At 46.8% G+C, this 22950-nt stretch overlaps 9 protein-coding genes across 9 annotated transcripts; 4 read left to right on the top strand and 5 right to left on the bottom strand.

Annotated features, from left to right (window-relative positions):
- Nucleotides 1-129: 129 nt before the first annotated feature.
- Nucleotides 130-728, top strand: LACBIDRAFT_294111 (uncharacterized protein). The gene is made up of 3 exons (XM_001880526.1): nucleotides 130-364; nucleotides 429-479; nucleotides 526-728. Exons 1-3 carry the CDS (start codon nucleotides 184-186, stop codon nucleotides 579-581), a joined length of 288 nt encoding a protein of 95 aa, XP_001880561.1. The 5' UTR covers nucleotides 130-183; the 3' UTR covers nucleotides 582-728.
- A 1293-nt stretch (nucleotides 729-2021) lies between these two features.
- Nucleotides 2022-2869, bottom strand: LACBIDRAFT_326684 (uncharacterized protein; the record flags this gene model as incomplete). The annotated part of the gene is made up of 6 exons (XM_001880290.1): nucleotides 2022-2222; nucleotides 2279-2282; nucleotides 2370-2527; nucleotides 2586-2621; nucleotides 2748-2791; nucleotides 2821-2869. The coding sequence occupies 6 exons, from the start codon at nucleotides 2867-2869 to the stop codon at nucleotides 2022-2024; spliced, it is 492 nt and encodes a 163-aa protein (XP_001880325.1).
- Nucleotides 2870-4043: 1174 nt separating this feature from the next.
- Nucleotides 4044-4812, top strand: LACBIDRAFT_296704 (uncharacterized protein; the record flags this gene model as incomplete). Its single annotated transcript, XM_001880525.1, has 1 exon — nucleotides 4044-4812. The coding sequence occupies exon 1, from the start codon at nucleotides 4318-4320 to the stop codon at nucleotides 4810-4812; it is 495 nt and encodes a 164-aa protein (XP_001880560.1). The 5' UTR covers nucleotides 4044-4317.
- Nucleotides 4813-4956: 144 nt separating this feature from the next.
- Nucleotides 4957-6438, top strand: LACBIDRAFT_294110 (uncharacterized protein; the record flags this gene model as incomplete). The annotated part of the gene is made up of 7 exons (XM_001880524.1): nucleotides 4957-5116; nucleotides 5174-5542; nucleotides 5574-5945; nucleotides 5993-6097; nucleotides 6155-6211; nucleotides 6275-6290; nucleotides 6353-6438. The coding sequence occupies 7 exons, from the start codon at nucleotides 4957-4959 to the stop codon at nucleotides 6360-6362; spliced, it is 1089 nt and encodes a 362-aa protein (XP_001880559.1). The 3' UTR covers nucleotides 6363-6438.
- Nucleotides 6439-6789: 351 nt separating this feature from the next.
- Nucleotides 6790-7743, bottom strand: LACBIDRAFT_184665 (uncharacterized protein; the record flags this gene model as incomplete). Its single annotated transcript, XM_001880289.1, has 5 exons — nucleotides 6790-6937; nucleotides 6988-7082; nucleotides 7143-7257; nucleotides 7319-7515; nucleotides 7573-7743. 5 exons carry the CDS (start codon nucleotides 7741-7743, stop codon nucleotides 6868-6870), a joined length of 648 nt encoding a protein of 215 aa, XP_001880324.1. The 3' UTR covers nucleotides 6790-6867.
- Nucleotides 7744-8059: 316 nt separating this feature from the next.
- LACBIDRAFT_234473 (uncharacterized protein) lies at nucleotides 8060-9152 on the bottom strand (the record flags this gene model as incomplete). Its single annotated transcript, XM_001880288.1, has 3 exons — nucleotides 8060-8434; nucleotides 8490-8681; nucleotides 8772-9152. 3 exons carry the CDS (start codon nucleotides 9150-9152, stop codon nucleotides 8060-8062), a joined length of 948 nt encoding a protein of 315 aa, XP_001880323.1.
- A 4900-nt stretch (nucleotides 9153-14052) lies between these two features.
- Nucleotides 14053-17960, bottom strand: LACBIDRAFT_326679 (uncharacterized protein; the record flags this gene model as incomplete). Its single annotated transcript, XM_001880287.1, has 15 exons — nucleotides 14053-14150; nucleotides 14199-14265; nucleotides 14316-14360; nucleotides 14429-14575; nucleotides 14723-14848; nucleotides 15243-15603; nucleotides 15754-15853; nucleotides 15904-15946; nucleotides 16086-16131; nucleotides 16389-16419; nucleotides 16731-16787; nucleotides 16863-16992; nucleotides 17291-17306; nucleotides 17593-17714; nucleotides 17916-17960. 15 exons carry the CDS (start codon nucleotides 17958-17960, stop codon nucleotides 14053-14055), a joined length of 1434 nt encoding a protein of 477 aa, XP_001880322.1.
- Nucleotides 17961-19768: 1808 nt separating this feature from the next.
- On the bottom strand, nucleotides 19769-20251 carry LACBIDRAFT_296696 (uncharacterized protein; the record flags this gene model as incomplete). The annotated part of the gene is made up of 1 exon (XM_001880286.1): nucleotides 19769-20251. One exon carries the CDS (start codon nucleotides 20249-20251, stop codon nucleotides 19871-19873), a length of 381 nt encoding a protein of 126 aa, XP_001880321.1. The 3' UTR covers nucleotides 19769-19870.
- Nucleotides 20252-21682: 1431 nt separating this feature from the next.
- On the top strand, nucleotides 21683-22809 carry LACBIDRAFT_326678 (uncharacterized protein; the record flags this gene model as incomplete). Its single annotated transcript, XM_001880523.1, has 2 exons — nucleotides 21683-21889; nucleotides 21949-22809. The coding sequence occupies 2 exons, from the start codon at nucleotides 21683-21685 to the stop codon at nucleotides 22807-22809; spliced, it is 1068 nt and encodes a 355-aa protein (XP_001880558.1).
- Between the last annotated feature and the right edge of the window lie 141 nt (nucleotides 22810-22950).

Below are 22950 nucleotides of genomic sequence, written 5' to 3'. Positions count from 1 at the left end.
TTCCAAGAAATGTCCGGTCAAACGTTACATCTACTCCGAGTCGGGTTAATATATTACTAAGATCTTGAGAAGGATAACGATCGTTGGAGTATATAAGCGCGCGAGGGCATGACCGTCGTTTCTTTGGCCGGTCCCATCCAATCCCAACATCACTCACACTCATCCTTCTGTTCCATCCTCACAATGCGCTGGTCGCCCCTTGCTTCCATTATCACCTTACTCGCCGTCACATCCATCTTTGAGGGTGTCGCCGCCGCCCCGGTTGCTGTCGTCATCGAGACCAGGGGTAACTCGGAAGAGGCTGCCAAATTAAAGCTGCAGACAGGCCTTAAACTCGCAGCCAAGGTTACTCTCGGTCCCAAAGGTGCGCTATCCAACAGTGGTATGCGAGATTTGTTGGTTCTGAAACGTGTTTTCGCATTTTTTAGGCCGCAATGTCGTCCTTGAGAAGAAATTTGGTTCACCAACCATAACAAAAGGTTTTATCATATTTCCTGACCTCAATTCATCACTCATTCCTCGCAGATGGTGTGTCAATAGCCAAGGAAATTGAAATTAAAAACCATTTGAAAAAGACTTAAGCGGGCGGTTAGGGTACTTGACCATAAGTTATCTATCTAAATCCGACGGCTCTTCAAGTTGCCAGAAGCGACCTGGGGGGGGGCGAAGGTACATAGATACTTGAATGTCATGTAAGGATAATTACAATTCAAGTTGTTCGTGGCTTCAGTGAAAGGACGGAATACATGCAGCACTCGCCCTACATAAGTAGGCTGCTAGTGAACTTGGCGGCGTTTGAGGAAGAACCCATGTTATAAGTTATGTAACTCCGCAACGACGCACTTTTCCTTTCCCCAGTCATCCAGATTGCAGGTCATGGCATGGTCCCAGCCTGCTAGCAGCTTTTGGTTTCGACGGCGATGGCGCAGCGTCGTTCCACGTTTGTCGACGCCTCCTAGTTCGTTGCGTTCAACGTACACGTCCAGGCCCGTTGTGATCTCACAATCAATTCTAACAGGGGTTGACGAAGATTTGGAAGAAAGCTAAGTAGGCGCATCTTGGGGACCTCTTCACCGTACGTCCTTCACACTCACGGTCCCTAGTAACTCCAAACATTCTTATTTCCCCTTTGGCAGGGTCTCTTGTGGAGTGTAACAGCGGGCGCGCAAGGCTCCTCTCATGATTCTCCAATGCATATCGAGGGTCAATATCGTACGTAGTATTAAGTAGGAATCCAAAAGCTTCCATTGGTATGAACAGGGCCATAAAACGACGACGCTGCGACACTCAAATGCGGCCCCCGGACCAATGCGGTATCGTCGGCGAGCAGAGCAAGGTGGTCTCTTTGGCGAGGGACGTAGAAGAGAGGTGTTCCCCACCGCCCCCTCGTCAACGCCCCGAGTCTCGTGCTCCTTGGGATCGTCCTGGACAGGGCTGAGTGGCCAGATGCACTCCACCCCTTACACCAAACCAAGACCCTCTCCGAAGTTTTAGAGAACAATCCTCGTATCTGTGCAGTACCAAATCACCGCCCGGGTGCATGATCACCAACATCAGCTCCAAGATGCGTTGGACGCTGTTTAAGAAGCGTGGAATTACGCTGAGTTGAGCGATGGCCCGTACACCCAAGCAGGAATACGCCCGGATCCCGGATCCTCTTCAGTGCTGATAAAGACCAGGAAGGGTTGGATCATCTAGACGAGTTGCTGATGAAGTTGGGAATCGAGGTGAGGTTGCCAAGGCTTTAGAGAGTGTGGTTTGGGTACCTTTGTGGTTGGGATTATGGGAAGGCATATAAGGCGCATGAGGGGAGGCGTAGGGATGGATTGAGAGGAAGCAGAAGGGGGATGATCCAGTTATTGGCCACCAGGTCGTGAGTGAAGCTATCAGGGGGTGGGGGCGTTAAAAAGCTGGTAGGCTTGTGTGTAAGTGACCATAGGCGAGAAGGTTGTCTGAGGTCGTGGTACGTCTTGCCTAGGCACCACACCGCTGATGCGATGTATGTCTCTACCCCGCTGCTTCTAGTAAATGGCTGGCGATCTCTGGGATGGGCGCGGCTGAAAAGGAAGGATTGGGTGTTGGTTGATTTTCAGCGCGACTCCAATAGTTCTTATAGCAATGGGACGGGTACAACATTGGATGCAGTGTGTAGCAGCGTTTCCGCTGGCAGTGATGTACTCGGTAGTCGTAGAAACAAATGCTGGCTTGTTCTCGGACGATGTCTACGGACATGAAATCGTTCGTTAGAGCTCATACTCAGGCAAACATGGACACTCACCCCACTATGTTTCGTCGTCGCGCACCGTGTCTCTCAGCTACACCCTCCGGCGAGGTTTCAGAACTGTTCTGAACCTCCTGGTGGTCCGCACAATCCGGAATCTTCTTTTTCCAATCCCGTCGCGTGAGCCAAGGGAAACGTCCGGTACTGAGCATGATCCAGAACTGGTGCACAGAGCAAGGTGACACTGTAGAGCGCTTCTAACGCGGGGACCGCCCGGAGTACGGGCAACTGCAACGAAGTGCACATCTGTCAAACTAAAAATATTCACTGACTATGACAAGAGCGTATTGGATGAGAAACTCACTCTCTGATTCTGGGAACTTAACCGCTGGTGCAACCACTATGCTTCCATGGTTTGTGCGACAAGGTGATTAATGTCCATGTGGAGCCAGCTCCGGTCAAGTTGACGTTCACAAGGCATCCGCTAGAAACAGTCATCCTCCTAGAGGGCGCGTTTCATACGTACGAGGATTAGGAGTTGAAAGCTAAGTATGGTATGATAGTCAGAAACTGGTAGAGACAATCATAGACAGACGTACCGTAAACCCTCAGAAAGGGGTTCATGCGGTTTGAAATTCGGAGGATCATGATGACCTCTAGAACTCGCTGTCAACCGTTGTATAGCTTCACCTTGAAGCGTAAATTGCGGACTGAGTCATATAGGAAGCTGATGTGCGACTGCGAGTCTTGTCTCACAAAGAGATGAACGATGGTCGAACAACTCTTCCAGGACAAGGTCTCCGGACCAGTCGCTGCTAATTCCGCCGCTGGGATTACCGATGAGGAAGGGGAAGCGTGAAAGTGAGGCGCTGTTGAGAAAGCAACGAAGTTGAAAGACGTGCAAATGACCCAGGAACGACTTGACGTACCAGATGTTGGGTTAGGTGAAAGTGGATAGAGAGCTTCGATATTTTGAGGTCTCAAACGAAAGAGGGCGTAGAGGAGGTCGAGTAAGCCGCCAGTATGACATCTGTTCGTTCTGGAGACTGGTGCATGTGCTTCTTCTTCTTTTATATCACGGTCATCCTTTCGTCGCCAAACTGTTGTCGCTGCAACCCCCCCCCTCTTCTTCTCAACCAGCTCTTCGTCCTATCATTCATTCAGTCGAAAGATTGACAACGTGGATTGTACCAAGTTTTCGACAGCTGTGCACCGCGTAAATGCTAGGTCGATGAGTGACTGAGTGGGTGAAGGTCAAGTTGAGGTGGACACCTCCGCTTTCCAACGCCAGCGCCTGCGATTTGGTGTTACATAACACGTGACTTGTCGTCGGTTCTCCTTCAGTCTCACTATTCAAGTTGTTCGCTAGGCTGAATATCGCAGGTTCCTTTATATACGGAACGGTCACCGGTCTAATTGTTCGCTTATTGCCTGGGATGTGGCACACTGCTACCGCGAAAGTACGCGAGTACTTTTGATAAATGACTGTAAAAGATTTGTCAAAGATTTTTTTCTAGCAAAGCGAACTTGTCGTTCAGCAGCTCTGAGCTGAGCATACAGCCGTCACAAAGAATGACGTCATTGCAATGGGAAATGAAAGGATGAAGACCCGTCAACAACGACAGCGCCTTGACAGACTTGACAGCACGTTTGAAGGAAGCGGTGGTCCAGAATGCCCCCCGTGTGCCCAGTTAGGTTGACATAAGCAACGTCAATTTTTTTCTAAGGCAAACAGCAACATTTTTACAAGGTTTTTCTTGCTACACTTATTCGTTTTCCGTGACATATTGGGGACAACAACTACTGCATAAATTATATGGTATAAGATATCTACATATATCTACAACACACAAGGGTTGGTGTTTGTGCACACCCCAAACATACCCCAGGGAAACTCGTTGCATCCGCCGCGTGAGCTTGAGCTCATCAGCATGCCGTGCCATGGTCCACATCAACACAAACAAAAATAAGTAGAAAGGGTGGTATCAGATTTAAAACAAGGGGAGGGGAGGGGGGCATACAGCATCACATACACGGTTCTACCTAACACCCCCATCGCCTGCACTCTACCCATTGGCCAATAAAGGCACGGCACGATGCGATGTGTCGATCGCGTTTGGGCATGTTGCCGTGTGTCGGGTCTCCCGTGTCTGGGCATTTTCGCGCGATGTGTCGGTCGCGTATCGTCGTTTGGTTGGTTACATGTCGCGTCGCATTTGGGTGTGTTGCCGTTGCGTCTCTTGTGTCACGTCTCTCGTGTCTATGCGTCGGTCGCGTACAGTCGATGTCAGTTGTTTGGTTGGTTGCATGTCGCGTCGCGTTTGGGCACGTTGCCGTCGCGTCTCTTGTGTCGCTCTCTGGTGTCTGGGCATTTTCGCGTCCATACGCGGCAAGCACGTCGTGTGAATGCCGCGTCAACGAGGCTGAGGGGAGTATCGACGAGGGAGGCTGGGCGGGAATGGGGGTCAGGACCAAGAAGATTTCAAAAGCTGTTTGGCAACTGTTGCAATGCTTTGGCTTATTTGGACATCACCACGTCAATCACGGTGACGGCTGACGTGACACTGACAGGGAAGTTCCGGAAGGTCTAAGCCGAAGGCTTCTGAAACTACGTCATTCTTTGTGACCTGAGCTCAACTGCCAGTGTGATGGATGTGGACACGTGGATCTTTCATCATCCTTCCGGTCCCTACTAGGCGCCCACCAATCTTCAATCGTTCTACAAGGACCACACTATGAACTCTGTTCCTTCACGAAGTGATCCTACCGGTGAAGGTCGAGGTTCGGATCTATTGGATGGTCGAGGAGGAGGTAGTACGGTAAATGCTTCCTCATTCAAAGAACGTACTATCTCTGAAAATGCTCAGGCAAATACTGCCAGGGCGCCTCGCTATTGTGCGTTTTTCTATTCGTGGCCTCCCATCCGGTTGTCTTATCTTCATGGGTGAACAGTATACTATCGCTTATACACGAAAGATGGTGCGATCAGGTCGATCAACCCCATCTACGCTAACGATGAATTCATCGGACGAACTCGTTCGAGACTCATTACGCCACCGCATACCGCGTTATCACTTAAGAATCATCTATGCAAGATCGAAGGTTTTAATGCAGGAACCAGCTCCACTCTCATTGAATCCTTTTTAAACACGGAAGCGATGGATGCATCTGCGCGCGTACCGCTCAAAGGAGACTCCGGCCCCGGCTTGTCTGAGGACGATCCCATGATTCTTGTGGTTGAACCAAGGGGCGATGAGAAGCGGAGCCTGCCTTTGAAGCAGAGCGCGCTCCCAGATTCCGTGCCGCATGAACCACGTTACCGTTTGTGTTAACACTCTATGCCCCGCTATAGATTCTCATACCTCTGCAGTTTATTATCAAATTTACGACAAAGGTGGTGCGATAGCTACCAAAATGTCTTTTGACACCGACGACGAATTCTTGGGTCGCGTCGATACGCTCTCTGTTACACCGCCTCACACTGTCGCTTCCCTCGGGTCCCGTATTGCGAGCGCGGAAGGCCTCGTGAAGAACAAAATCCAATTATTTAAAGATACGGACGGCGACGCTCTCATGAATGATAATGATCAGTTGCCTCTCCTTGCGCAGACATATCCGGGATGCACAGAGGATGACCCCATTGCGGTTGTAGTACATGAGGATGAGCCTCAAGTTGGGGAGAATAACATGTTTTCGAAGCAAATTCGTGCAACGACGACGTGGAGTAAGCAAAATGTATTCATTCTATCGAGTTGATTCTTACAGACGTAGCCCCGACGTCTGAAAATCTTTCTGTGTGGCTTCCTACAACAAACGGCGAGATATTACATACAGATGGTGTCAGAATAACACAGATGTACATTGATGGGTCAGGTGGTAAGCACTGTGTTTCATATGAACATTTAATTAGCTCTCTCATACTAATCTACAAAGCGGGCTCTACATCTTATGGCGGATATATGGCAATCAATGCTTCGGGAAAGAAAGGCTGTGAGTGAAATCCTACTTTCAACTTAATTGAGTGACTTAAGTGTAAATTGTTTTTTATAACAGTCACCACGCAGAGTTTGTGATTGAGTCCTTTACACTTCCGAGTCGTTTGGTCTCTTATAACTGACGTCCGTAATGCAGATCTAGCTAAGGTCTGCTAGGCATACGTCTTCTCTACACTGCGACTGGGCCTCAGATGTACCCTCTTGAATGAACTATTCATAAGGAGTCTTCGGCTTGTCAAAATAATGAGCCAACAAAGGAGCGATTAGGGCGGCGTCCTACTAGTATGACGGGTGCTAAGCGCTGGAATTCAGTATTACTGTCAACGTCCTCTTTATTATTATGAGTTTTTCACGAGTTTCTAAAATCGATATTTTGGGGATTTTCTCCCAATTTTCTCCCCCTAAGTATAAGTCCACACTCTGTAATCTTTGGGAAGCATATAAGTAGTAGTACCTTCCGTTACAGGAAGAGTGCGATTTGAGTGAAAGGTTGCCAACCCTCACAAACGATGAGGTTGCACGATAACAACACGATAAGCCTTCGGGTGGTCCGACATTTCGGCCTTGGCGAAGAAACGGACGTTAGTGAGATATTCAGACTCGTTGTGCGCTAAGTACAAGTGTGTGGTTCTTATTATTTATACCGGACCATCAAGAAGAGGACTTGACACCGTCCTTCACGGCGAGGAAAGAGGGGCGAGAAGTAATGTCTTTGAACCATCTTAAACAAACAATCAGGTATGGCACTCGAAGCATAGCAGCAAGACGGACCGATCAACGTTTGGCTTGTTTTCAATAACATTGCTGCCCGCGGCAGGCAGAATGGCTCCGTAAGGGATGTGGAATAGATCAGCTAAAGTGATCTCCTGAAATTAGACACAGTGTTTAGTCAATTAAACTGTGTGGAAGGCTGAAGAAACATTCACCTCGCCAGCGACGTACTTCTGCTTGCTCAGGATCTGGTCATAAACGTCAAGCTTCTTGTCCAGCGTAGCAATTAACTCGTCGAACACAGCTTTATTGGGTGTGAGCCCGTAAAAGCTAGAACATGAAGGATCAGGCCTCAGGTTCCGCGTCATGTTGAGAACAGTATGCCGCTTACGGTTTGAACGTATTTTCGTAAACCGCCTTTGCCGCGAATGTATCAAAATTGTCCTTCTCGACCGAAGCGGCTTGCTCAAAGATGGCCTTGGCTTTGAGCTCGGTAGGGATTAGGCCCGGTGTACCTTGATTGGCATATTTCTCTGCAATGTATCTGGAGATAGCCCGACTCTCATACAAGATAAACCCGTCGTCATCCTATAAAGGCGTTGTCACTCTGTTAACCATTTGTAGAAGATATCAGGATATCCTTACAATGTAGGGGATCTGGCCAAACGGCTGTTTTTTGAGATATTCAGGTGATTTGTTTTCGGCTTTCGAAAAGTCGATGCTGTGGAACTCGAAAGGAACTTTCTTCTCGTGCAAGACGATGGCAACGCGCTTCGTGCAGGTAGAATTTACTGCGCCGTAGAGTTTGATAACCATGGTTGGGAGAAATGTTTTGGCGCCATCGAGGATGGGGACACACAGGCTTTTATCTTGATGACGAAGACCGGACAAATTCGGTGTACGTCATCAATGCGTGGAGTTCAGTAAGCAGAGAAGCTTCTGAAGCTTCTGACGCCTATCGCTAGTCAGCCGGCAGTGGGTTATGGGTACCTCGCTGCCAGTTATGCCCCAGATAGACGAGTAATGCGTGATTTATGACGAAAGTTTCGAGAAATTCGTGTCGGAGCATTGAGTAAATAATAGAACAGTTGTCACAATTGACCCAAGCAGCGGTCGTTATCCAGTACAACTTTTAATCCAATCGGGCCTTGATGGGACTGAGCTCAAACGTGCTCCAAAAATCCCTAGAATCAAAAGCACGACCCAATGCCTCGACATTTCGAGGCAGCGCACGAACACCGAATTCCTGCATCAACTCGCGCACCCATCTGGCGTGAGGACCGCGATCTTCTACTCCTTCCGAGGTGAAGACGGCATTCGATTGATTCCCCGGAATTTCGTCATTGGGTGGCACACAAGCAGTACCCCATGCCGATGCAAGATCCCACCAATCGTAAACCCGCCCATCGGTGATTATCCATCGTTGGCCTCGAGCTTTGGAAAATTCTGCATGGACGGCGAGGATGGCACGAGCCACGTCGAGGCCATGAATCATGTGTAAGCTTCCCTGTAAAGTCCGTATGACTTTGGATTTACATCGGCGAAACAAATTTCAATAGTACCTTATTCTTCAACGCCTCTTTCGTTGGCGCGACCTTTCCGACAAATTTCCTCATTGAGCGTAAATTTCCCCACAGACCGGCGAGGTTAAGAACGGTCGTTGGGAACTCCGGCGATAGGGCAAGTAGTTCCGCCTCTGCCGCGCCACGCAAACTGGATTCGGCGATTGGTGAGTGCCGGTCGTACCACTTGTGCTGGATTGTTGCACCCGTCTGGGTTTTCCGTCCCTAGATATGGTATGCGTTAGCAAGAGGACAAAGCTTACATTAGTAGAAATGACTAACATCCCAAATACCTGTAGACCCTAGCTGGATGGATCTAATACTCGTATGTAACCTGTCACTTTTCCCCCTACTTGCCGCATAAAATTTTACCAGCCGCTCCGAGGCCCCAGTCGTCTGAATCGGGAAAGTGATCAACACAGTGGCAGCGTCGGGCAAGATCTTGTATGGTTCTAAATCTTGAGAGTTGGGATCGAATTGAAAGGGGATGGTAGAATTGCGTCCGTCACGAGTGGTGGATGCGTAAGTCAACGATCGTTCGTCGCACAAAGGGATGAGAAAGGTGGAAGTCCATCCTGCGCCTAGGATAAGGATATCGACAGCCATGGTAAAACTTGTAGAGTTCCTCCGAGTCTTGGTTGAACGTTGACTCGGAAGTGGCATTCATCTTCGCTGACATAAGTCCTGATCAGCCCGGGTAATGCCGAAAGCGTGTTATCTTATCTCTCAGACAAATACCTCTGAAAGCTTTTAACGCTCGAGGATGTCCATATTATCGTGAACCAAAAATTGCGACTTCACATAGTATCGATGTAGACAGCGTTATGCACACACCGCCTTGTCCTACTCGTAGGAAACTCGTGAGGGGATCCCCAAGCAGTCACAAGGAGATTGGGTAGAAGGGGTGCTGGAGCCTACCAGCTGAGAGCGTTGCGAGATCGACCTCATCTTCGGCATACCGCTTTGTCCTTGGAGGCTCAACAATCTCAACTTCGTCACTGTCGACGTCGGATGGGCTCACGGGGAAGCGCGTGGGCACTACTTTGCGTTGCTGGAGCTTCTGCCTAATACCTGCACGCTCGCGGGCCATGTTGTTTCAGGGATGGGGGGTTTGGTGGTCGCTTGCTGGATGTATTTTTCGAGGTCAAGGCACGAGGGTTTCAGGAGCTTGAGGAGTAGATAACCATCTCTTTTGACGTCGTGAGGGTAGGAGAGAGAGCAGGTAATCTACTGGAAGCTCCGCATGCCATAAACCTCCAAGAGGGTGGCACGGATGTCAAGCTCTTCACAAATATCTACCACATCCAGAAGTACCCACTTGGGCTGCACGTACTCTAAATCGGAGACGCCGTTCACGCACGGCATCCTTTCCATATCCCGGATTATTTGTAGTAAGGGATCAAATCATGAAAAGGCAGGCGAAAGCCAGTCTTCGGTCTTTAAATGCCAAATAGTTCAGTCAATTGAATTAATTTTTATCCATACATTTCTCTAGGTCATTATCACAAGATTTCCGTCGACCAATGGTGCACGCATCATCGGCGTCTCGACGACTGCAACCGAGGCCTCCAATGCCGTCCATCCTTGTCTGTCAACCTAATATTATGTGTCAATAGATGTTCTGCCCACCCAGGCCAGACACTCTTCTTTATCTGATGTCTATGAGTTGAGTGTGAGTTAATCAGATATTGATCTAGGCAAATGAAGGAATCGCCACGTACTCGAGGATCGGCCACTCGCAAAAGTCTACCTGAATTTCTTGCAGAACAGGAAAATTCTTGGCGTCGATGGCTTCAAAGAAACTAGCATGAATTTTATGGTTGAATCTAGAATACTCTGAGTTAGTTCTAAGGATAATGGCTATTCGGAAGTATCGAACCTCTTGCCACCGATAGCTGTATTCTCCAGCAATACAATCTTTGTGAGCTTCGACTGCTTAAACTGGCTGGCAGGATTGAGGAGACCCTGAGTCTATAAAATTATTATTCGAATATCAGAAGAAAGCACAAACGAGGCTCGAAACTATACATACATTGTTGAAAACCCTCATAGTCAAAGAGACCAAGTTTGGACAAAGATCGAAGACGGAGAGGTTCTCTGCTCTCACTTCATGCTCGAGTTCAATGTCCAGGACACGTAGCTTGGAACCATGCGATTCCAAAAACAGCAGTGCTTTACCCTTCGACGATGGAAGGGACGCCGCATGCAACATTGGTAATCTAGAAACAGTCAGCCAAACCCAGTTCGCAACCGCTCGTAAGACGTACTTCATCAATGAAAGCACCTTTAAGCACGAAGGAGAGACCGCCATCAGCTCAATGCGCTCCAGATTTGGAAGATTATCTCGGTTAATGTTCTTCGGACTCTCCGAGAATTCAACCAGAACAGCGCCTGCAAGGATGCGAAGCGCAGAAAACTTGCTGAAGACGGACGGGTTCTGCCGTTTCTTTGTCGGACTCTCGATATGAAGGTTACGAAGGGAAACGATGGTTGGACCACTGGCTGACGCCATAGATTCGAATACATCCCAACGAATGCGCGCACGAGGTGCATTGCCTAAACCACACACGCGAACAACTGCCATCTTGTTCTGTTGGGCGATCGCGCCATCTTCGAAAGTTTGTTGAAGAGTATCTTGTATATCACCTTGAATTGGGAAGGGACAGATGGCACCACCCGCCATGTACAGAGCTCGGAGGCGCGTTCGCAGAGATGGGTCCTCCTTAAGGCGGGCAGCAAAGCCACGTAGCCTTGAGTCCATGCCTGTAAAGATGGGATACGCGTATAGATATGGCTCGACCAGCATCTGCACAATTATCAGGAGTATGATAAAGGTTAGCAAAAGAATTATTGAACGGTTTCGAGACTTACTTTGAAGTATTTCGAGACATGACAAAGCGCTAAACGTGTTTTGTTCCATGATAAGACATCACTTGATGTCGGTAAGCGCTCCGCTTCGAGGTCATCGATTCCAATCGCGAACTGAATGACCAAATCCCAGACGCAATCACGCAAGTCTTGCGATACGTGCGAAAGGGGCGTTACGCGCATGGGATTAGAGGCGAAGTTGCTAGGTATCAAGGTGGTGCGACTCAAGTCATTTGATGGCTCAATCTCCACAGACGAATGTAAGTCTCTGCAAAGCCGTAAGAATGTGAGATGGAGGCATCCTGACGAAGGAGAGAGATTCACTGACGGTGAGACCTCGTCGAAGACCACTAGGCTCTGTATCCTGGGGAGCTGTTGAAGTTGAGATAGAAAGGACTCGGAGGTTGTCGGTAGTAAGTGGATAGACTCGAGCGAGGTGCTGTCGCCAAGGATCCGAAGCCATGACGGGATGGAATAGTAAGTCATGGTGAGTGCATTTACAGTTTTGAGAGATTTCGAGACAACCAAGGATTGTGCAAGTGAGTCCGTACGAGGGGTGGCATGGTAATCTGAAAGATATGGTAGATCAACCGTGGTCTGATGCAGAATTATAAGTTCTATAAAAGCTCATAGAGTGAATACACATACCAGTTTCGTCCAATTCTCCAAACAATTGCGTAGCGTCTCGGCGAGCTTGAGCACCTGGGCATTCCGAGCCTCGTACCAGGTATCATGCAACGTAACGCGCGACGGGTTGATACTCGAAAGCGAAAGGCACATGCCAGATACGTTCCCCTCGGATCTCAGAGCCAATGTGATCCACAGGTGGGCGATGTTCGGCGAGGCCTGGATAATCGTCTTCATTGCTGCCCCATACCCTCCCTCCACGCGCAGCTTCTTGATGAATAGACCAAATGGTTTGTTGGTTTTCAGTGCACGCTCTAAGGCTTGGGCCTGAGCATTGGACCGAAGGACGACGACGCGATAGAGCAAGGGGGTGGAGACGCGCAGCCAGCTCTTGCAGACTTCCAGGACAACCGATGACGATAGGGGTGAAAGGGAAAAGGGAGATTCTGCGAGGTCAGAAGAGTCTAAAAACTTTTCTTCAGATACGTCAAGCAGCGGCGACAATATCTCCTTCAGAAGCTCATCAGGAAGTCGTTCCGCCATCACAGTGCACACTGGCACGATGGGGGAAGTTGAGGTTTTGTTGAAATTAGACTTGTGTTGGGTTCCGAAGGCCTACACAAATAAAGTCCCCAAAATATGTTCAGACGATGATCGATGAGGCCTGAGGCTCAACACGCTCCCATCCCCTGATTCCTCTCACTAAGGACAGTCAGATTTGGATACATCTCTTTATTCTGGAAAATATCCTCATGTTGTTGAGTAAAGATTCCAAGGAAGTTCTGTATGAATGAAACCCAAATGATTCTAGTGTTGCCAAAGTTCAGTTCAGTTGAGTTCTTTGGCACTTTTTGAGAACTGAGAACTGGACTGACAGCCCCCGGGCAGAACTGAGAACTGAACGGGACTGAACTGGTAAGAACTGTTCTTTCCTGTTCAGTTCAGTTCAGTTCTCAGTTTGAACTGCCGAACTGGCTGAAAAAAATGATAATTTCCTCAAGACATGAGGAAAATGTTTTTTCCCTGTAATTTGGTTGTAGTTGTGTAACCTTTGTGGGTCCTATCAGTTCATATAGGTGTGCACAAACCTCTGTAGGCTATGATAGGTAGTAAATGTATGTTGTAAGTACCTTTATTGGAGTGGTGGCCAGAGTAGTAATAGAATAGTGGGATTACATTAAAAGGAGAGGCATAAGGCTACCATACACATTATAAACCAGGGTATTGCAAGAGAAATTTTGAACAAGTGGGTCAATGTCTCATCATCCCATGTTCCCACACTGGTGCTCACTTCTGACTTCAAACAGAAATTAAGCTCTTGCATTTGTTCTTATCATTCCAAAAAATGTCTGAAGCAATTCTGAAAGGCATAAGGCTACCATAAAAATTATAAACCAGAATATTGAAAGAGAAAATTTGACTGAGTGGGTCAATGTCTCATTATCCCATGTTCCCACACTGGTGCTCACTTCTGACTTCAAACAGAAATTAAGCTCTTGCATCTGTTCTTATAAGTACTTCCAAAAAATGTCTGAAGCAATTCTGAAAGGCATAAGGCCACCATACAAATTATAAGCCAGAGTATTATAAGAGAAAACTCAAACAGAAATTAGAACCACAAGTAGCCAAAACCCTAGTAAATTCACAGTAGTACAAACTACTTGAGGCCCTGATGTTCATAGAAAGGGATTATATATTCTAGCTTCTAAATACTAATGTATCTATGTTCTGGGTGAGCACTGGCCTCCACCGAAGCATCAAGAAGGTGTGTTTTATAAGCATGCTTGAGAATTTGCACCTGACCAAAAAGAAATGGCTACATTCGGTTATGCTGCAAAGTATCTGTAAGCCTGCCACTTGAAAAGGCTCGCTCAGAAGCTACAGAGGGGCCTTGAATTGCCAAATAATCATGTGCAATGCATGCAAGGGTTGGGAAGTCTTTCGCGTTTTTCTGTAAAATATCACTGAGTAGGAACAGATGAGATAGCATGGAAGTATGTACACCCCACCACTCGACTGGATTTTTTGTGGATGCTAGCTTGCTCTTTAGGTAATCGAGGAGTTCCTTTCATGGATTATGAGTGGCAGAATTCGCAGCCTCTGGGGCTTCCTTCAAAGATGACAAAAGCCAATCAGAACCATAGCCTTTGAATTCACTTTTGGGTTCTAAATAAATTGGTTAAGCTGGTTTGATAATGAGATTAAAGATTTTACCTTCATTGGAAGCCCCTGCAGTGAAGGATGATGTTGGATTCTCTGGATGTTTGTAGTAGGAGTCAAACTAACAATGTGATCTATCAGCACCAAATTATCTGTTATTGAGGGACATACCACTTTTAGAAGAGACACATAGCCCCTCTCATAAGATTCTGCATCCTATTTTTCCTTACAATATTGATCCTTGATGGAAGGATGTAATGCTAAGCTTTGTATCAGTCACACACATTTTTACAAAATGAAGAAGATGCACCAAGACAGATAAAGTATGTATCACTTTGATCAAGTGATTTGTACCATTTGTGCAATTTTTCGAGACCCTTCTCAAGTGCATCCTTGACTGGTGAAAACTTGTCCAGGGCCACCATTGTTTCCTAACGACTTACCAGTAACTCTAGCGTAGGAATTGTTTTCCATAGAGTTGGCTCCGTCTCAAATGAGAATGATGCTTGAGCTTGTTGTGGCTCCTAAGTTCATGTAAAATTCAGTAGATAAGCAATATGAGGGAGGTCGAGACTTACAGCAAGAACTTCCTGGATTAAATCAAGCATCTTCCACTCTTCTGACTCAAATTTATAGTCAGCATACTTTTTGTTCTTGAGCTTTGGAAGCTTTTCGTCAGCAAAGACACAGAATTTTTGAAGCGCCTGCGAACATTTGACCAGATTTTCGTGGTTTCATTTCAATCTAGAAGTCTATGTGTAAGTTCTCCGCAAATTAATCCAATCAGTTTGAACTTAGATTATAGCTGAATGTCCATGAAGTCTGCAGCGAAGATGAAGATGAAAAATTGAAAATGAGCGTTATATTACTTAGTCCCGGATGGAATGGACATCGGGTGTTCCAACTTCCAGCTGTGCTGACTCTTTGGTACTTACGGCTTTATGTCCAGACACTCAGTGACAGTGACCAGTTTGTATCCTGCAGTCTGGAGAGATTTGATGGCGAATGGGAGCACTTTCAGATTGACAAATCGGACAGCAGCAGGGGACTCGTTTATATAATTTATGAGTAGGGAGTCTGTTAACTATGAAAGAATACTCTTTCATAAATCTCAAAGACGTGGTAAAGAAAATACAAAAAGGTAACGAGCCTGAATGAGCAGGTAAAATCTTGAACAATCACGACACGGGCTTGGGCAGCAGGGCAATTTTCGGATATAGACAATGGCTTGCTGCTCGGATAATTGTTTGGCTCGTTTCCTTTGGACGGATGATAAGCTCGTGCAGAGTAAGAAGGAGCACGGGGAGCATATTCAAAATAGCGGTTGGGAATGATGACTAAATCTTGGTTTTTGCGCCAAGACAAAGCTGTGTCCGCCGAATCCTCCATCACAGATATTTCCACCTGAACGTCGTTATGCGATAAGTCTTGGTTTAGAGAAGATGTGAGTGCACTATGACTATCCGCTTAGGAGCCCATCAGATGCGGAGAGATGTGATAGGGACATAGAGGGTGAATCAAAGCGAACAACGAGGAGCCTCCTGGCATCTCTGAAACGAGGGCATGGCCCTCCCTCAATGGCAGTGGATTGCTCTGATTGAAAACATACGTGTACCAATTGCACGAACAATGCATCGTGGTATTTCTGGTGAGGTACTTAGTGTTATCAACTTGGCCAATGGAGGTGACTGCACCATCCCAGTTGTGACCTAAGAAGTTGTTGAGGGATATCAGGGTGGGTATCGTACTAGATGCTCACTGCCAGTGGTGTCGTTCAGAATGTTGGCTTCTGCCCTGATTGACTATTGAAGCATGTTTTTGACAAGGGAGAAACAAATGATGATTAGCAGCAAGGGTCAGGCAACCAAGGATCCAATGAAATCGACCATACCCTCTACCCCCGTGAGAATCATCACATGTTTCCCAAATAGGTTGTCACACTGAGCCCTGGTCAAGCCCTGATGCACACTCATTCAACTGCTGCATACTTTAAACATAAAAAAGCAGCAGCATTGTTTTAGTATCAACCGAGTAGTGAAATAGTATCTTCCTGATCTCCCACATTCTCACTGCTTGTTATAATTGCGAAATGACTAAAGCTCTTACGGTCCCAATTTCAAAGGCCATTTCTCTGCCTGGTGCTCCAGAAATTATAACGACAATAGATGGGGATGGCAAGCACCATATACAGTGTGATCTTTGCCGAATTGATGTCACACTACCAACCACTGCCCACCCACGCACTTTCTTGAAGCACCGCCACAGTGATGCATGTCTACACTCAAAAACAGACAGTCTTATACACTTCCAACATCAAAGAAATGAGAGAGGATCTGAAAAGAGAGAGAGCGTCAACAGTTAGTCTCGTCAAGCCGACAGGGAAAAAAAGATGGCAGTAGAGCTAGAGGCATAGATTACAATCTGGTAGTATGGATGTCAATACTATCAGATCAGTGTGACGGATGTGACTAGACACCACTCATGTAATAATTCTCACGGGGGTAGAGGGTATGGTTGATTTCATCAGATGCTCAGTTGCCTGACCCTTGATTAGCAGCAACTCATCAAGTTAGAGAAGAGGCTTACAGGTAGTAAGTTGGACATTATCTGTGTAACCAACATCATTGACCGTTGTTCGATTTTCTATTTGGTTGACATCTAGATTTCCTTTGAGTTTCATGTAGCGAATTTTCAGCAACACAAAATTATGTAACGTACGATCGATGTGGTCGCTGATCGAAAAGTCACTTTGGGAATTGACTGCACGAGTATCAGTCCATTTGAAAGAGTGGTCATTGTGCTGTTCTCTACGCTGCCTCAATGGGCATTCAATATTCAGACTCGACAACTGTGCTTGTTGAGCATGAGATGTAGGTCACGTCAAAGACAATGGTGCAGAAGAGTGGACAGGTGTTGTTCGTGCGCAGCAAAGTATCATCACACTGCAAACATCCCAAGATACTGAGGTGAGAATATTTTGAGAGTATTTTGATGGTACATAAATTTCTCCCCAAATATGATCCACCACATATGTGTTTAGTATGAAAAAAGATATTTGATTACTTATGCTAAAGTATCAGATTAGTATTTTGATGATATTCAATGCCTTTTCTCAATACTGTATCAATAGTGACATATATACTTACAGTATTGAGGGAAAAGCTTAAATACCATCAGAATACTGATATGATACTCTAGCAAAAGTAATAAAATATATTTTGTCATACTCAACACATACCTGGTGGATGGTATTTTCGGAGAAATTTATGTACCATCAAAATACTCTCATAATATTCTCACCTCAATATCTTGGGATGTTTGCAGTGTCAATTGAACACTTGACTCGGAAGCAAACAACTCAACAAAAGTTCTTACGGCAATTACTCATGTGTACAACCACGCAACCAAGAAACTGATAGGAGACGGGATGTGAAGGTCCTGAACATACAATTGGATAATAAACAGAGGCTTTGCAAGCGAGTGGATGAGTGAGGGAGGTGAAGCCAAATCAGTGCGTAGAACATTGATACTGCCAACCCCGATACCAATTTGGAGTAACGACCAGCAGATCTAATCATGGACATAGTCAGTCATTGACGCAGGGCTGACACTGTTAATGTTCACCTGGGAATCGTGATAGCCCCGACAATGCTAATTACAAACACCGACATGCCCCAGGCATTCAACAATGCGAGGAGAGAGGGCCATCTACGCATGGAGAAAATCCAGCAGAAGGATCAAGACCTGAGGCCTGAGATTGCAAGGACTTACCAGCTCGCTTCTGGGAGACAAAAGATTCGAGCGCCAGCAACACATGATCAACCCTCAGTCACCACACATGATCCTGCATATGAATTTGCGCTCTCTGAAGAGAGCCGTGGGGCAGTTCATCCAGAGCTCTTTGGTGTTGGCTAAGTTTGTGACGATGAAAAACGATCGTCTGTGTCTTCTTCCAGCTTCAGTTCACTTTCACAGAAAGCATTTGCGGGAGAGTAACCATAAGTCGCATTGGCAATGATCAGCTCTTCCAAAAGTCAAAGTGCTCGGATGACCTGTACATTGTGAATCAGCCACAACAGAATGGTTCAGATTTATGTGAATAAGGAAACACACTTTACGAGTTACTCACTCCTCCTCAAAGGCTGATCTTAAACTTCCCTAGGTGTTGGCTAAGTTTGTGACGATGAAAAACGATCGTCTGTGTCTTCTTCCAGCTTCAGTTCACTTTCACAGAAAGCATTTGCGGGAGAGTAACCATAAGTAGCATTGGCAATGATCAGCTCTTCCAAAAGTCAAAGTGCTCAGATGACCTGTACGTTGTGAATCAGCCACAACAGAATGGTTCAGATTTATGTGAATAAGGAAACACACTTTACGAGTTACTCACTCCTCCTCAAAGGCTGATCTTAAACTTCCCTACCCCATGCTTGTGCGACCGATCCTTCCTTGTGATCACCCACTGACTGCCTGTGTCCACCCATACCAGGTAGATAGTGATGTGAGTCCAGCCCAAGTTCAGCATAGGTAGAAATGTTCCTAGCCAACAAAGGGATGACAGTGACAATGAGCCCACTCAAAAAGGGTTTGAGGAGGCATGTTGGTTGACGCAAGTTGGAAACGTCTTAGCAGCAGTTAAGACAAAGGTTGTTGTTGTTGTTGGGCGATCATAGACGCATATGCCAAAAGTGCGAGAGGCAACATGAGTGTCCGCAGATAGATGCATCATTGAAGAACATTGGGCCAGATTGGACGCTCGACGCCGACGCTCCTCCTGAGCGCTGGACAAGGCACATGATGATTACATCACCAATCTTTCTCATTTTTCTATCTTCTAGATTTGCTTTGCTATGGACACTAACAATCACAGATTGACATGCACAGCTTGCTCCACTTCGCAACCTCGGCACTCACATCACCAACAGACAAGACATCTGCGTCAATGTCAACGCTGTCAGGATGTGGACCACACATGGGCGAGTTATCACCCTTTTTCAAGTTTTACTGGCACCGCAAGGAGTTGATGTTGAATGTACACATCAACTCCAGATGGTCATGTCCGCTTTTGATGGAGCTATCTATGTGTACCTCCCTTCCCCACCCTGACTGCCTCACCTTGATGCGCCCCGTGTTCGCCTACACATACAAAACACCAACTTGAAGCTGGTTGTGGGGCACGGACAAGCAAAACTTTTGGATTAGACAGCCTAAGTAGGACATCTATGGAGCTTTTCGTGGACCACACAGCTATTTTGCGGAGGGGGGGGTCGCTCTACATGTGCCACCACTAGTGTTTAAAGGTTCAGTCCATAGGACTGCAAAAAACCGGTGGACCGAACTGAACCGGACCATGGTCCGGTCTTTTTTTCGGTTGCAGTTGCCCCAATTTGGGGTTGGTCCGGTTGCCGGTTGCCTCATTTCGAAAATATATTAAAACCGTTCCAAGACCGGTTTTGATCGGTTGCAACCGGTTAAACGGTCACGTGCGTTACATACCCTTGTAACCACGTTTATTACGTTTTATTGGGTTTTTGTTTCATCAAAAATGGTTAAGAATTGAGAAAGATATAACCAAATCCATATTTTACCCAAGTCTCTACGAGATGTAATTCGGTTTCAGTCATAGCTATGTCAAATCTTCATTAAATCTCTTCAAAATTGATAGAATGACGTGTATTTACATGCTTTACTATTTCATACAACCCGTTTATTTTTCAGAGTAATAATAGTCAAGATACAAATGGTTTATATTGGTATAATAAATTATACGCAAAAAAACCGGTCTGGATCGGTCTGAACCGGCTCCATAGACCGAAAAAGACCGGTCCTAGGTGGTTCGGTTCGGTTCCCTCAATATCTGGGTCGGTCCTAGACCGGTTGCGGTCCACGGTTGCGCATTTTGGGGGCAAAAAACCGGACTGAACTGAACTTGCGAACACTAGCCACCACTTCCTTTCCGACTCCTGCGATGCGCATATATGCAAAACTGGTGTGAACTTTGAACTTGGGGCGTACTGGATGATTGAGCAGGCAAGGATCAGAGCTAATAGAGGTCTGAACAAGTGCCTGTGAATTGTCAGAGAAGCATCTCGTTTATGATCAATTTGCATTCATCTGATGCCTGATAGTTTTAGACTGGATCAATGATCTGCGACTGGCCATTGTTGTCGACTGAATCATCCCCCATTTCCTTCATCCAACCTAGATAACTAATAGGTCTATTTTCTGTCTCTTCACATTTTCGAACCATATCAGTGCGAAGTTGAAAGAGTTTGATACAAATCCAGAGGTCCAACATCAACCTACTCTTTTCCTGTTATACCTGGATGACATAGTGGCACTTGAGAAGTATGTTGGCACTGGATACCTCGTCTCCTGGGATAAGAAGATGATTTTGACATCCTCGTGTAGTTTTCCTCTGTCTCTCAAGCTCATCCAAGGGTTACATTCATTCGTTCGTTCTTTCGGAGGTGTTGAGAATTAAAAGGCTTCAAAAGCAGGAGTGTATTCTGGTGAGCATTGTGCAGAATGTCAGTAGTGTTCCATTTTATGCGAAATGGCAGTTGGATACCATCCATTAATCACAAATTCACCTTGCATGCATATGGCAGTGTTGATTCTCCAAGAGTTTCCAGCTGCAAGCCCAAGCCTGCATGAAATCTAGCAATACAATGTGTGTAAATTTCTCCAATCACACTCCTTCCGCAGCTGATGGGCCTCCGAAACATTATCATTAAAGAACAACTTGAGTTGGAGACCGATCTGCAGATCAGATTTTGTGAGCACAAGGGCTGGGGCTATTTTTATCCCTCGTTTTATAGCTGCTATTCCCTCCATTAACTGATGCACAGTATAGGGCTCTGGAGGTGTTGTTCCTGCCGTGTGATGGAACAAAAATTACCTCTGCAAGCTTTGACAACTAGCCAAGACTTTCCATTCAGAATTTTTTTTTTCAATGCGCAGTCTCAGGTTGTTTCTTCAGATACAATTCGTATAAAAGGTAACTCCAAGTTCATACCACCTAAGCCTAGTTTTACTCTTCATTCAATTCTCATCTACTTAATCTCAGCCAAATGGCTGCCAATCGTTTCCTCACACTCATTGCTTTTGTGCTTTGCGCCATTCAACTTGCAAACACTGGTCCTATTCCCCTACCATTGACTTCTTGTGTCACCCAGCAACCAGTATGGAGTTAATTTCGACGCTGAACAAACTCTTATCTTTATGTCCAGCTCCCTTCCACGATCATGTCTGCACTGCCTGTGAATGGACCCGCACCAGTCCATGTTCTGGATAATTATGCGCCAAAGTCTCCAGCTGATTCTGCGAAGGTATCCCCTCCATCGGGTGGTCCAAGATTGGTATGAAGGTCTTAACTTCACCTTACCTTTAATATCTGACCCAATCTTTTAAGTAAGTATCCTCCTCCAGTGAGCAGCCCCCCTGCTGGTCCTGTGCCAATGCACCTCCCACAAAGCAATGGTGCTCCAGAAACTCCCAACGGTTCTCCGACAAACATCCCAGTGCCAAACCATCCCACGATGAACAGCCCAGTGTCCAATGGAGCCCCTGTGCAAGGGTATCCTGCAGCTCCTGTCGTCCCATCTTCCCTTCCTGCTGGTACCCCACCTGCCAAAGATCTCTCCCAGGACAACAATGCTCCCCAGTATCCTGGTGGATCCCGTCCACCCACGGGGGGTCTGTTAGAGAACAAGTCACCCCAAGTTGGACCTAGTGGTCACCATGGGGTATGAAATCTAATACTGTGATTCTTCGCAATATATTGATGCTCTCGCTTTGCTTCCAGGCTCCTCCAGTAAATAGTGCTCCAGAACCTATTGCACTGTCAGCTATTCCTCCTGCCAATGGTCCTTCACCTACTGGCACTCAGAATGGCCCTGTGCAATACCCTCAGACACCCACTGAAAGCAATGCACCAGGAGGACCTCTTCCTCCTCCTGCATCGTTGTCTCTCCCACCTGTCAATGGTCCAGCACCTACTGGAGCTCAAGGAGGTCCTGTGCCATACTCACCCAGCAGCGGCAACACACCAACTGATTTGAAGGACTTGGGAGCACGTCCCCCTCCTCCTGTATCGTCATCTCTTCCACCTGTCAACAGTCCTGCACCTACTGGTGCTCAAGGAGGCCCCGCGCCGTACTCTCCGCCACACACTGACAGCAATGCACCACCTAATCCTAAAAATCAAGGAGCATGTCTTCCTCCTCCTGCATCATTGTCCCTCCCTCCTGTTAATGGTCCTGCACCTACTGGTGCTCAAGGAGGTCCCACACCATACTCTCTGCCACACACCGACAGCAATGCGCCGACTGATCCTAAAAATCAAGGAGCACGTCCCCCTCCTCCTGTATCATCGTCTCTCCCTCCTGTCAATGGTCCTGCACCTACTGGTGCTCAAGGAGGGCCCGTGCCATCCTCTCCTGATGTGCCAACTGATTCCAAAGACTTGGGAGCATGTCCCCCTCCTCTTGCATCGTTGTCTCTCCCTCCTGTCAATGGTCCTGCACCTACTGGTGCCCAAGGAGGCCCTGTGCCGTACTCTCCGCCACACACTGACAGCAACACACTGACTGATCCTAAAAATCAAGGAGCACGTCCCCCTCCTCTTTCATTGTCGTCTCTCCCTCCTGTCAATGGTCCTGCATAGTGTTTAAAGGTTCAGTTCAGTCCGGTTTTTTGCCCCAAAAACACGCAACCATGGACCGCAACCGGTCCAGGACCAACCCAGATATTGAGGGAACCGAACCGAACCACCTAGGACCGGTCTTTTGCGGTCCATGATACCAGT

Source organism: Laccaria bicolor, genomic scaffold (genome assembly GCF_000143565.1).
Source record: "Laccaria bicolor S238N-H82 LACBIscaffold_10 genomic scaffold, whole genome shotgun sequence".
Classification (NCBI taxonomy): domain Eukaryota; kingdom Fungi; phylum Basidiomycota; class Agaricomycetes; order Agaricales; family Hydnangiaceae; genus Laccaria; species Laccaria bicolor.
The sequence above is the reverse complement of the archived record's forward strand: the minus strand, read 5'-3'. Positions and strand labels throughout refer to the sequence as shown.